This window comes from Chelonia mydas, chromosome 3 (assembly GCF_015237465.2).
Source record: "Chelonia mydas isolate rCheMyd1 chromosome 3, rCheMyd1.pri.v2, whole genome shotgun sequence".
Taxonomy (NCBI): Eukaryota; Metazoa; Chordata; order Testudines; family Cheloniidae; genus Chelonia; species Chelonia mydas.
This window is the reverse complement of record NC_057851.1, coordinates 83487920-83502627: the sequence shown is the minus strand read 5'-3', so window position 1 is coordinate 83502627 and position 14708 is coordinate 83487920. Positions and strand designations below refer to the sequence as shown.

General features: G+C 42.7%; 1 protein-coding gene across 2 annotated transcripts in view; it reads left to right on the top strand.

The window, feature by feature from the left end:
* The window catches only part of LAMA4 (laminin subunit alpha 4), a 153929-nt gene that overhangs the window by 59115 nt on the left and 80106 nt on the right, over positions 1 to 14708 (top strand). For both annotated transcript variants that reach the window (XM_037894659.2, XM_043542824.1), the window contains 2 exons: positions 3290 to 3504; positions 13448 to 13534. In XM_037894659.2, coding sequence (XP_037750587.1) covers positions 3290 to 3504; positions 13448 to 13534 — 302 coding nt within the window. The remainder of the gene's footprint in view (positions 1 to 3289; positions 3505 to 13447; positions 13535 to 14708) is intronic.

Below are 14708 nucleotides of genomic sequence, written 5' to 3'. Positions count from 1 at the left end.
GGCCCCGGGTCTGGAGGAGTTCACTCACTCACTCTCCCCGCAAAGCCCGGAGGCTGGAGGAGCTGTCAGCACCTGCTATGGCCCCGGGGCCAGAGGAGTTCTGTGCCCCTGCTGATTATTGGGGGATCCCATGCCTCTGCTTCCCCCCCACACACCCTGTGCATGCCCCTACTCTCTCCCATAGGAGATCCTTTATATTGGTGGGGGGATACATGTCCAGGGCAGTGCTGGGCTGTTTGGACTCTACCACATGTGCAGACATGGAAGACCGATAAAGGTTGCTAATCTGGCACTTTTCAGTTTTTGACCTTTAATTTCCACAAGATCACATGTAAATGTTACTTTAGGCCCATGTCATGCCTGCCCCTGACATGGTGTACAGTGGGGGTGGAGCACAAAGATTTTCACTCCATTCCTATGTAACAGCCATGTTACAGCCCCTGCACTCTGAGGTGCACAAGTACTGATCCCTGCCTACTTTCCTGCTCCCCGGGGACTGCCCAGGACCTCAAAAGGGCCAAGGTGGAATCAGACCTGTTCCCACCCCTCTGTACAGGTCTAAGGAATGTGACTGGCACTTCAGGGTAGTAAGCGGCAGGACGTGAAGGGATGTAACAGCATGTGTGCTCTTGCAGTGCACTGGGAAGCAAGCTGCCTCATTTCCTCTGGCTTCTGTGTGAGAGGTTTTCTTGTTCTGCTCGGGAGGCTTGGCACAGAACTGCCTGACTTATTCTTCAGTTAGTTCCAACACGTAATGTTGGGAAACCATGGAGATTTTTGCTAGGAATTGTGAAAATGACTTCTCAATCCCCAAGTGTAAAGTTGTGAGCGAGTGAAATCCTTTTGTTCATTGCTTTAAAAAATGAGGCATTATGGCAGTAACAAATGAAATCCAGTTTTTGTTATTTTCTAATTATTACAAGCTTCTCTATAGAAAAAGTGCCTTGGCATCCATGGTGGACAGAGAGGAAAGGTTCCATTGCCACGGTTACTGGAGGGGAAATTAACATCTTACCCGCCAATAATCACAGGAAATAAAAATGCCTGGAGGTAAAAGAGAGAGAATTTGTTAACCTCATTATTTCAACAATGAGACGTTGAAAAATCACATGGAAATGAAAATATTTTTATTTAGCAGTGAAGAGTCATTTATCGGGACATGACAGGAATGGAGAAGGCCTTTTCTTTGGAGCTTTCCTTGGGACATAAAGTAAGGAGATGGAGCAGTGTATTTCTGTCCAAGTTTCCTTGCTTTTCTCATTCAGTGCCAACATTCGGAGGAGTTGGATGCAATCCAAGTCAATGTTATGTGACATGGGGAAGTGAAAGTGACACATGCGCATTTTCAGCTCTGAACGTTTCTGTCCATTTTAAACAGCTATTCCAGCTGATAAGCTATGGCTAATAGAAGTGAGGCAGACAGTCATAAAAAACAGCAGTTACCTCCATGCCCACAAACACGTGAGTGGGAATGAGACTGCATGGCTGTACACATTTCTGTCATGTATAAAGCTGCACTTCAGCTGAATAGTGTATTTCAGAGAAGAAAAACTGAGCACCTCATCTTCATTATAAGGAATGTCCTGTGGTAATGGCATACAGAGTCTTTTACCTGGAGGCCATTAATTTAAATCTAGCTCAGGTTAGCAGTGTCCAAGTGTTATTTCTATTGGAGTTTTGTTCGGTGGCCTATATGAAACGATTTGGTAGTCACACAACACTTACTAGTAGATGGGTGACCACATGAAAAACCTCTAACTAGATATTTTTTTTAAGGGCAAAATGTGAAAATACAAAAAAATTCAACCAGTTCTACTGATGGTCAAAAAATTAGAGGAATTTTTTCCTGTCTATATTTCAAACTTCAGAATGTTGTTGACATTTGAAAAATATTGGCTAGCTCCACTAGCTGGTACTAACTGAGGGCGTGAAAAGCCTTTAAAAGACTGTCAGCATGACTGGATCGCGGCATTGCTATCTTTACCAATGGAATGCCTGTGCTTGACTAGCAATATTGAACTGGAAGGATGAATACCATGGCAAAATTCCCTCCGGAAACTGTTACTGCCACGCTTTGGTGCAGAGAAGTGGCACAAGTGACATACTGTCCCTAACTCCTGAAGCTGAACACAATTTCTTTTCACTCCAAACTTGGGCCCATGTGGATGAGACACTATGGGCCTAATTCTGCCCTCACACCAGTGTACATTGGGAGTATCTCCATGGAAAACAGTGGAGCTAAACTGATGATGATGAGAGAAGAATCAGGCTGTATATCATTACAACTGAATTCAGATTGCTGCTATGGTGACACATAACCATGGAGCCTGGCTTTATTATTTATCTCTAAGTCACCAAAATGACAGACCATTTTTCTTACTGTCAGGTTATCCTAGTAGTTCGTGCACATGGACATGCACTTCACTGACAAAGGCAATTAATTCAAGCAGTTTAAAGTCAGTTTGAATTATATGGAAATGCTTTTCATTTTATGTACGATTTTATTGTGGGATTTTAGGAAGTGAGTATAGTCAAAGCACTGATGAGGAAGCTCAAGGCAATCAGAACTCCTTTCTTCTTTCACAAAAAAAAACAAACCAAACAAATGTAGAGAGAGGCCAAAATCAGAACGATCTGCCCAAATCTCCCAAGTTTGTAGCATACTGATAAAATGAAATGTGGATTTGAGTAAAATCTTGTTTAGGTTTTATCAAAATCTGACTGAGGTTTTGCAAAACTCCAGTTGCCCCATCATAGAGATTGGCAAACACCAAACCATTTTACAGAGATCCTTTCTGCTATGAACTTAGATAGAGGAGATAAAATGGACTCTGAATCTGGACTTCCCCGGGTTGTTTTTGCAACATGAAAGCTGACCTCCTCTGCCCGTCTCCCATATAATGCAAGATAGTTCATGAAGTCCGAAGCTGTTAGTGAATAAAATAAACACCAGAATTGCTGAGTGACCTGCCAAGATAGTTTTGTGATGCTTTCAAAAAGCACTGTGTAACAAACATTTTCATTGCTAAAGAAACAGACAAAAAAATATGGACTGAAGTAATCATGAACTAGAAGTGTTCTAGATGCAGTACTTGTTCCTCAATGCCACAGAGCTATAAATCCCTAGATAGATTAGATTACAAAACATCTGTCATAATTTAAATTTTGTTCACTAGCACTTGCAGAATGTCACCATCAATTCCTGGTGGCCTAATAAGAACAGAAAAATGATACAGCAGAGGGGAAAGTGATCATTATTAATCATCTTTGGGCTTGGATTTCTTCTCAGGTGTGCTCCAGGTTACTATGGAAATCCCTTGCTGATTGGAAGCACTTGTAAAAAATGTGACTGCAGTGGAAACTCAGATCCTAACCTAATCTTTGAGGATTGTGATGAAGTGACAGGCCAGTGCCGCAACTGCTTGCGCAATACAACAGGGTTCAAGTGTGAACAATGTGCTCCTGGCTATTATGGAGATGCCAGAACAGCTAAAAACTGTACAGGTATTGTATTGTGTTAGTAATATATACTATCGTGTAGTTAAAGTATAGTATAGTACAAATATAGTGCTTCACTCTTGCCCCATTCCCCATTTCATCCACTAAAAAGATCAGCAATTTTGTAATATCACCGGTCATTAAAATGTCATTATTAGGATTCAGAGTTAAATGCCCAATGAGATTAATGAGTGTCTAGGTAATTTACACCTGTTGACTCTTTGATTCAAGCTCTTTGTACACTTAGGAAGACAATTCTATATTCGTTACACTCTGATCACATTTAGAAGGTTTTCTTTGCAACCATGAAGGCTAGAAATTTATTATTTTTTTAATAATAGTTTAGATTTTGCAGAATCTGAATAGGCTATGTAGGCTACATGGATATATCAAGAAATGGACTGGTGCTTGAGATCTCTGGTGTCACATATATAGAAAGACACACCCACACATCTTTCTACCGCACACATGTATACTGTGAAAATACAGATGACCACATATCAGTAAACTAAAGCTCATGTCTCACTGTAGTTTTTGGCAATACAGTACTGTCTTAACTATAGTTATTTTGACCTGAGCAGCTAATCAAAATTCAGGGCCTTCTAGGTTGTTAAAATTGGAAATAGAAATTGACAATTGATTCTGGTATTTTCTTTGATGCAATCTTGTTTATTTACAAGGAATGCACACAGTCCTCCTTCTCCCAATGCAGGAGGAAGCAAAAAAACCAAAAGAAGCATTTCTTAGCATACATAGAATCATAGAATATCAGGGTTGGAAGGGACCTCAGGACGTCATTTAGTCCAACCCCCTGCTCAAAGCAGGACCAATCCCCAACTAAATCATCCCAGCCAGGGCTTTGTCAAGCCTGACCTTAAAAACCTCAAAGGAAGGAGATTCCACCACCTTCCTAGGTAACGCATTCCAGTGCTTCACCACCCTCCTAGTGAAAAGTTTTTCCTAATATCCAACCTAAACCTCCCCCACTGCAACTTGAGACCATTACTCCTTGTTCTGTCATCTGCTACCACTGAGAACAGTCTAGAACCATCCTCTTTGGAATCCCCTTTCAGGTAGTTGAAAGCAGCTATCAAATCCCCCCTCATTCTTCTCTTCTGCAGACTAAATCCCAGTTCCCTCAGCCTCTCCTCATAAGTCATGTGTTCCAGTCCCCTAATCATTTTTGTTGCCCTCTGCTGATCACTTTCCAACTTTTTCACATCCTTCTTGTAGTGTGGGGCCCAAAACTGGACACAGTACTCCAGATGAGGCCTCACTAATGTCGAATAGAGGGGAACGATCACATCCCTGGATCTGCTGGCAATGACCCTATTTATACAGCCCAAAATGCCATTGGCCTTCTTGGCAACAAGGGCACACTGCTGACTAATATCCAGCTTCTTGGCCACTGTAACCCCTAAGTTCTGCAGAACTGCTGCCTAGCCATTCAGTCCCTAGTCTGTAGCGATGCATGGGATTCTTCCTTCCTAAGTGCAGGATTCTGCACTTTTCGTTGTTGAACCTCATCAGATTTCTTTTGGCCCAATCCTCTAATTTGTCTAGGTCCCTCTGTATCCTATCCCTACCCTCCATTGTATCTACCTCTCCTCCCAGTTTAGTGTCATCTGCAAACTTGCTGAGGGTGCAATCCACACCATCCTCCAGATCATTTATGAAGATATTGAACAAAACCGGCCCCAGGACTGACCCTTGCGGCACTCCGATTGATACAGGCTGCCAACTAGACCTGGAGCCATTGATCACTACCCGTTGAGCCCAACGATCTAGCCAGCCTTCTATCCACCTTATAGTCCATTCATCCAGCCCATACTTCTTTAACTTGCTGACAAGAATACTGTGGGAGACGGTGTCAAAAGCTTTGCTAAAGTCAAGGAATAACACGTCCACTGCTTTCCCCTCATCCTCAGAGCCAGTTATCTCGTCATAGAAGGCAATTAGATTAGTCAGGCATGACTTGCCCTTGGTGAATCCATGCTGACTGTTCCTGATCACTTTCCTCTCCTCTAAGTGCTTCAGAATTGATTCCTTGAGGGCCTGCTCCATGATTTTTCCAGGGACTGAAGTAAGGCTGACTGGCCTGTAGTTTGCCGGATCCTCCTTCTTCCCTTTTTAAAAGATGGGCACTACATTAGCCTTTTTCCAGTCATCCGGGACTTCCCCCGATCGCCATGAGTTTTCAAAGATAAAGGCCAATGGCTCTGCAATCACATCCGCCAACTCCTTTAGCACTCTCGAATGCAGCACATCTGGCCCCATGGACTTGTGCTCATCCAGCTTTTTTAAATAGTCCCAAACCACTTCTTTCTCCACAGAGGGCTGGTCACCTCCTCCCCGTGCTGTCCAGTGCAGTAGTCTGGGAGCTGTCAAGGTTCCTTCCCCACTCTGAACTCTAGGGTACAGATGTGGGGACCTGCATGAAAACCCCCTAAGCTTATTTTTACCAGCTTAGGTTAAAACTTCCCCAAGGTACAAACTATTTTACCTTTTGCCCTTGGACTTTATTGCTGCCACCACCAAGTGTCTAACAAATATATAACCAGGAAGAGCCCGCTTGGAAACGTCTTTTCCCCAAAATCCTCCCAAACCCTACACCCCCTTTCCTGGGGAAGGCTTGATAAAAATCCTCACCAATTTGCATAGGTGAACACAGACCCAAACCCTTGGATCTTAACAATAATGAAAAAGCAATCAGGTTCTTAAAAGAAGAATTTTAATTGAAGAAAAAAAGTAAAAGAATCACCTCTGTAAAATCAGGATGGTAAATACCTTACAGGGTAATCAGATTCAAAACATAGAGAATCCCTCTAGGCAAACCCTTAAGTTATAAAAAGACACAAAAACAGGAATATACATTCCATTCACCACAGCTTATTTTATCAGCCATTTAAACAAAACAGAATCTAACGCATATCTAGCTAGATTACTTACTAAGTTCTAAGACTCCATTCCTTTTCTGTTCCCGGCAACAGCATCACACAGACAGAGAGACCCTTTGTTTCCCCACCCCCCAGCTTTGAAAGTATCTTGTCTCCTCATTGGTCATTTTGGTCAGGTGCCAGCGAGGTTATCCTAGCTTCTTAACCCTTTACAGGTGAAAGGGTTTTTCCTCTGGCCAGGAGGGATTTTAAAGGTGTTTACCCTTCCCTTTATATTTATGACAGGAACTGACCTTGTTCGTGAAGTGAGAGGCAAAAAAAGCATTGAGTACATTAGCTTTTTCCACATCCTCTGTCACTAGGTTGCCTCCTTCATTGAGTAAGGGGCCCACACTTTCCTTGACTTTCTTCTTGTTGCTAACATTCCTGAAGAAACCCTTCTTGTTACTCTTAACATCTCTTGCTAGCTGCAAGTCCAAATGTGATTTGGCCTTCGGGATTTTATTCCTGCATGCCTGAGCAATATTTTTATACTCCTCCCTGGTCATCTGTCCAACTTTCCACTTCTTGCAAGCTTCTTTTTTGCGGTTAAGATCAGCAAGGATTTCACTGTTAAGCCAAGCTGGTCGCCTGCCATATTTACCATTCTTTCTACACATCGGGATGGTTTGTCCCTGTAACCTCAATAAGGATTCTTTAAAATTCAGCCATCTCTCCTGGACTCCTTTCCCCGTCATGTTATTCTCCCAGGGGATCCTGCCCATCAATTTCCTGAGGGAGTCAAAGTCTGCTTTTCTGTAGTACGTGTAGTCCAGGGTCCGTGTTCTGCTGCTCTCCTTTCTTCCTTGTTTCAGGATCCTGAACTCAACCATCTCATGGTCACTGCCTCCCAGGTTCCCATCCACTTTTGCTTCCCCTACTAATTCTTCCCTGTTTGTGAGCAGCAGGTCAAGAAGAGCTCTGCCCCTAGTTGGTTCCTCCAGCACTTGCACGAAGAAATTGTCCCCTACACTTTTGAAAAACTTCCTGGATTGTCTGTGCACCGCTGTATTTCTCTCCCAGCAGATATCAGGGTGATTGAAGTCTCCCATGAGAACCAGGGCCTGCGATGTAGCAACTTCTGTTAGTTGCCGGAAGAAAGCCTCATCCCCCTAGTCCGGTGATCTATAGCAGACTCCCACCATGACATCACCCTTGTTGCTCACACTTCTAAACTTAATCCAGAGACACTCAGGTTGTTCTGTAGTTTCATACTTGAGCTCTGAGCAGTCATACTACTCTCTTACATACAATGCAACTCCCCCACCTTTTCTGCCCTGCCTGTCCTTCCTGAACAGTTTCTATCCATCCATGACAGTACTCCAGTCATGTGAGTTATCCCACCCAGTCTCTGTTATTCCAAACACATCATAATTCCTTGACTCTGCCAGGACTTCCAGTTCTCCCTGCTTGTTTCCCAGGCTTCTTGCATTTGTGTATAGGCACTTGAGATAACTCTCTGATCATCCCTCTTTCTCAGTATGAGGAAGGAGTCCTCCCCCTCATGTTCTCCTGCTCATGCTTCCTCCCGGTATTCCACTTCCCCATTTACTCAGGGCTTTGGTCTCCTTCCCATGGTGAACCTAGTTTAAAGCCCTCCTCACTAGGTTAGCCAGCCTGCTTGCGAAGATGCTCTTCCCCCTCTTCGTTAGGTGGAGCCCATCTCTGCCTAGCACTCCTCCTTCTTGGAACACCATCCCATGGTCAAAGAATCCAAAGCCTTCTCTCCGACACCACCTGCGTAGCCATTTGTTGACTTCCATGATTCGACGGTCTCTATCCAGACCTTTTCCTTCCACAGGGAGGATGGACGAGAACACCACTTGCGCCTCAAACTCCTTTATCCTTCTTCCCAGAGCCACATAATCTGCAGTGATCCTCTCAAGGTCATTCTTGGCAGTTTCATTGGTGCCCATGTGGAGAAGCAGGAAGGGGTAGCGATCCGAGGGCTTGATGAGTCTCAGCAGTCTCTCCATCATATCGTGAATCCTAGCTCCTGGCAAGCAGCACACTTCTCGTTTTTCCTGGTCGGGGCGGCAGATAGATGACTCAGTCCCCCTGGGGAGGGAGTCCCCGACCACCACCACCACCTGCCTCCTTCTCTTGGGAGTGGTGGTCCTGGAACCCCCATCCCTAGGACAGTGCATCTCATGCCTTCTCCTTCTGTTCCCTTCCCTCAGACGTATGATCTAGTCCACACTCTGCATTAGTACCTGTGGAGAGAACATGAAAATGGTTACTTACCTGTATCTGCATTGCTGGTACATGGACGCTCCCCTTTCTTCTTCTGGAGGTCACATGCTGCCAAATTTCTTCACTGTCCTTCTGTCCTCGCTGCGCAGCCTGCTCTGAATCTTCAGAACGTTGTGTCCATAGAAGCATATCCTGACGTCTGTCCAGGAAATCTTCAGTTTCTCTTATGCAAAGCAGGGTCGATATTTGTTTCTCCAGACCTTGAACCTTCTCTTCCAATATGGAGAGCAGCTTGCACTTTGTACAGACAAAGTCACTTCTGTCCTGTGGAAAAAAGACACACATGGCACATCCTGTGCAGGTCACAACAGCTGAACGCTCACCATCCATATTACCTTCCTTCTACGAGTTTCCTCAGGAGTTGTAGTAACTACTCAGAGAAGCCGGCAAGATGTAAGCCTCAGTGCGCTCTCCCCCGGTGAACTCCCAGGCAAACTCCCTCTGTTAGCCTCTTGGCTGTTTGCCGCTCAGCTGATTTGCAGCTGACTGGCTTTTTATAACAGTCAGGCCCACTCAAGGCTCACCTGGAACAAAGCACTCCCAATTCACACTTTTTTCAAACAATCAAGCACACGGTCAAACTGACAAACTAGTTTGTCAAACAGGGTCAAGCTGACTCAGAATTTCTCTCTAGGCTTCTCCAAGGTCACACCGTGATTACAGGCTGCAGTTTAGCTTTCTTGTTATGCCTCTGAGTCTCTCTCAGTTTCTTGTCTGTGCCCCTGCTTGTCTTGTCCCCATCCATCCACCCACCCAGTCAGAAACTACCCAGAGGAACCCTCTTCACACTTGGAACTAGCTTCTGACTAGACTCCACGGGCTCCTTATTTAGATGTCACCCCTTAACTGTCTCTTACAGCTATCTTAATTGAAGGGTGCATTTACATCCATCAACAAGATTTAAACTCAACCAAAACTTAACCCAACTCACAACAGTATAAACTCATTGCTGCTAAATACATTTCATTTATACTAGACAAGTAACTAAGTATGTATGCAATGTACCATTTGTTGTGTACCACACAAAACTCCCAAGTCCAATATTGACCTTACATTTCTTCTCTGATTGGCAGAGGCTGGGAGTCTCGTGGAGGTGACCCTCTCAGTCCATTGGAAAGTGGCCAACTAGTTACTACACTAATTCTGAACAATGTCTGTAATACCAGCCAGTGTGAGAAGCAATACAGACAGCAGTCTTGGAATAGGCTATGTTATGCAGCTAGTTATGCACATGGCTAGTTGATATAAACACCATGTTGTTCTTACTTTTACTTTCATCTTCCCTTTTCCATGTCTTCCTATTGTTAGTTAAATTCACCTGTTGTGTCTTATTTAAAATTAGCTTGTAAATCATGCCTTTGTACATGTCTATCCTGCACCCTGCACAATGGGGCCACATAAAACTGATGCCATAGTAATTAAAGATCCAGTAGCAGTTTCTGTGAGAATAGGATTCTTCTTAGTGGCCTGGCTACATTCCAGCTCAGCCTACCTAGATTTCCCCAGCTGATAATTTATTCGTCACTTTCCACTCTAAACAATATTGTGTAACCTTGTTGGTTCGAGAGAAGCTACAGTGTTTCCATACTTCAGATGAATGCAGTTTCAGAGGTGGGTAAAATGATTAGCACTGGCCACAAGAGGATGGTGTTTTTTTGGGAAAAATTGTCCCGAATTTGGATGACAAGTTAAAAAAAAAATTAAAATTTTGTGGGAGGAAAAATTCTGAAAAATCCATTTCAAGAAAACCAAAATGGAATTTTGCAACTAGCTCCCAACTGCCCTACTCCTTGGGCAGTTGCCTCCTGGGGTTGTCCATTTCCCCCCTTCTCCAAGCAGCAGCCTTCCCATGCTGCCCAAGGAGCTGGGAGAGCTAAGGGCTGGCAGGAAACCAAGCAAGCAGGCAGGCCTGGTTTCCATCCAAAGTTCTGATGGAATTAACACATTCCTGAAGAGCATTTCAGCTGTATAAAATCAGTGTTTTCCAGTAGAAAAGTGTTCCACTGGAAAAATTTTGACCAGCTCTAAAAATGATCACTATGCATGGAGGGTGAAATTCATCCCTCTGTCAAAAGGTCACAACATTTAAACATTTAAATTGTTAAAATAGGGCTTAAATGCAATTTCAATGATGCACAGACCTTGTGCTAGCTTTCTGCACATAAATGATTTAAATTCAGAGTCTGTCCACTGTAAATCAGTTCGGCTTTCCATCAATGGTTCACCCTGCAAGAACAGCTTTTCTTGCAGTATTTCAGTCCTCATTAAAACCAGGAAACAAATTAAGAATGGTGCATCATTTTTCTCCAAATCTCAAGAAAAATTTGGACTTGAACAAAGTTTGGGTCACGTCTTATTTGATCTGAATCTGTTTATTTATTCTTAGTTACAAAAGTTCATTTTACAGCTGACTCTTGAATAAATCCTGATTTTGGAATGTTCATTTTGGAGAGATTCAAAGCTCTAATTTTATCTTAACTGCTGCTAAAAATTGTAACGTGGCATATTTCACTAACAGGAGTATACTGCCTGAACAGAAACACTGTACAAACATTTAGACAAGCTAGATCCACTATGACCCCCAGATCCCTTTCTGCAGTACTCCTTCCTAGGCAGTCATTTCCCATTTTGTATGTGTGCAACTGATTGTTCCTTCCTAGGTGGAGTACTTTGCATTTGTCCTTATTGAATTTCATCCTATTTACTTCAGACCATTTCTCCAGTTTGTCCAGATCATTCTGAATTTTAATCCTAACCTCCAAAGCACTTGCAACCCCTCCCAGCTTGGTATCGTCCACAAACTTTGTAAGTGTGCTCTCTATGCTATTAACTAAATCTTTGATGAAGATATTGAACAGAACCAGATCCAGAACTGATTCCTGCGGGACCCCACTCATTATGCTCTTCCAACATGACTGTGAACCACTAATAACTAATCTCTGGGAATGATTTTCCAACCAGTTATGCAGCCATCTTATAATAGCTCCATCTAGGTTGTATTTCCACAGTTTGTTTATGAGAAAGTAATGCGAGACAGTATCAAAAGCCTTACTAAAGTCAAGATATACCATATCTGCCACTTCCCCCCATCCACAAGGCTTGTTACCCTTTCAAAGAAAGCTATCAGGTTGGTTTGACACAATTTGTTCTTGACAAATTCATGCTGACTGTTACTTTTCACTTTATCATCTTCTAGATGTTTGCAAATTGATTGCTTAATTATTTGCTCCATTATCTTTCGGGTACAGAAGTTAAGCTGACTGGTCTGTAATTCCCCAGGTTGTCCTTATTTCCCTTTTTATAGATGGGCACTATATTTGCCCTTTTCCAGTCTTCTGGAATGTCTCCCATCTTCCATGACTTTTCAAAAGATAATTGCTAATGGCTCAGATACCTCCTCAGTCAGCTCCTTGAGTATTCTAGGATGCATTTCATCAGACCCTGGTGATTTAAAGACATCTAACTGGTCTAAGTAATTTTTGACTTGTTCTTTCCCTATTTTAGACTCTGATCCTCATTTTCACTGGCATTCACTATTTTAGACATCCAATTGCCACCAACCTTCTGGATGAAAACCGAAACAAATAAGTCATTAAGCACCTCTGCCATTTATACATTTTCTGTTATTGTCTTTCCCCCCTACTCAGTCCTTGGTCTTCCTCTTGCTTCTAATGTATTTGTAGAATGTTTTCTTGTTCCTTTTATGTCTCTAGCTAGTTTGATATCGTTTTGTGCCTTGGCTTTTCTAATTTTGTCCCTGCATACTTGTGTTATTTGTTTATATTCATCCTTTGTAATTTGACCGAGTTTCCACTTTTTGTAGGACTCTTTTTTGAGTTTTAGATCATTGAAGATCTTCTGGTTAAGCCAGTGTGGTCTCTTTCCATGCTTCCTATCTTTCCTACGCAGTAGGATAGTTTGATCTTGTGCCCTTAATAATGTCTCTGAAAAACTGCCAACTGTCTTCAATTGTTTTTTCCCTTAGACTTGCTTCCCATGGGATTTGACCTACCAACTCCCTGTGTTTGCTAAAGTCTACCTTCTTGAAATCCACTATCTTTATTGGGCTGTTCTCCCTCCTACTATTCCTTAGACTCATGAACCGTACCATTTCAAGATCACTTTCACACAAGTTGCCTTCCACTTTCAAATTCTCAACCAGTTCTTCCCAATTTGTCAAAAATTAAATCTAGAAGAGCCTCGCCCCAGCTTTCTCCACCTTCTGAAATAAAAAATTGTCTCCAATACATTCCAAGAACTTGTCGGATAATCTGTGCCCTGCTGTGTTATCTTCCCAACAGATGTCTGGGTAGTTGAAGTCCCCCATCACCACCAAGTCCTGTGCTTTGGATGATTTTGTTAGTTGTTTAAAAAAAGCCTCATCCACATAATGGTTACTGCTAATCATATACTACAAATTTTTCCCAAAACTTCTTGAACAGTCACAGTAGGATGTAAACATGAGGACTATTTAAATCACAGAAAGCCATGTATGGGCTACAGTGAAATAGAAGTAGAACTAGGTCCTCACAGGATCCTAGAGCCTGGAACCCAAGCTGAAATGTCTACTCCACAATTAAACAGCCTCTTAGCCCAAGCCCCACAAACCCAAGTCAGCAGGCATGGGCCAGCTATGGGTTTTTAATTGCAGCGTAGACATACCCTGAGCACTATTGTAATACAAACAGTAATTTAGTAAGTGTAGGAGTAGGGGGTGGCACACTTTCAAAATGATTCTAAAAATCTCCTTTTTTCCACAGAGTGTAATTGCAGAGGAGGACCCTGTGACAGTCGAACTGGAGAATGTCTAGCAGAGGGCCCTACAGGCACGGATTGCCCAACAATCAGTAAGAATAACAGAGAGGCATCCAATAAAAACAATGGAATAGTCGTACCGTATTTAGTAGCCTGCAAATACATATTAAGGTTTGATCCTGCAAAATGCTGAGCACTCTGGCCAGGATCCAACAAAACACTTAAGCCTATAATTAGCTTTAAGTGTGTGTGGTCCAGTGCTTAAAGTTAAACACAGGCTTAATTATTTTGCTGGACTGGGGGAGATTGGTCAGCACCTTACAAGCCCTTAGAGAGAGACCCTGAAGCACTATAAATGACTCAAAAGGCTGATTCTGTGGGCCCTCAGGCGCAATGTCTTCTACTCAGGGCAGTACCTAAAGATAACTTTGCTGCCCCAATTCCTCAGAGGGAGTTAGGTACTTAACTTTCTTTGAAATCAATGGGAGTTAGGTGCCTAAATACTTTTGAGCATATGGGCCTCTGGCCCTAAAAGTTATCATCTTAAAACACAGGAAATGCAAAACTTTTGGTTCCAGCAGCAATATTTCCTCAGCTGCCTTGAACATCAGTTCCTATGTATGTCAGTATATAATGGTCTCCCTTGCAAAATCAGTATTCAGCAAGATGTACTACAACTAAGTTTCTGAGATATTGCAGGTATCTCCTATTCAAAATGCGGGTGGGACACTCTGGTGTCTCCAGTACCACAGTGTTGTCACTGTGCTTAAATGTTGACCTTGTTAATGGCAGTATAACCTTTTTTTGTTGTATACAGAATGTGCAACACAGCCAAGAAAAAGTTGTCTTTGGAGCCTTTGTTTTCTATTTCCTAGCTTTGTGATTTTTAACAATGTAACACCAATGTTTAATTCATCAAAGGTTCTTGGCAGTTAGTAATGGTATACGTTTAATTAGAAAGCTTATAGTATTGCTTAGAACCAGCATTCTGCATGGCCATGGGTAGCCCTCTTGTTAACCATAATTTGGATATACTAGTTCTTTAAGAATTGACTTCCTAACTGAACTGTCAATCGAGTTCAGCTCTGCAGATCACTGCAGTCACTGAACAAAGAATATATTTCGCTATAACTGCAAGTATTAATAAATGCGTGTTTCTGTGTTATAACAGTTGGGTGAACTCAGTTTTTGGCCCTGATTTCTTGTTCTGTGGGCCACAAGCATGCTGAGTCCCTACGGCATAGCCAGGAAATGCCTCTTATTACC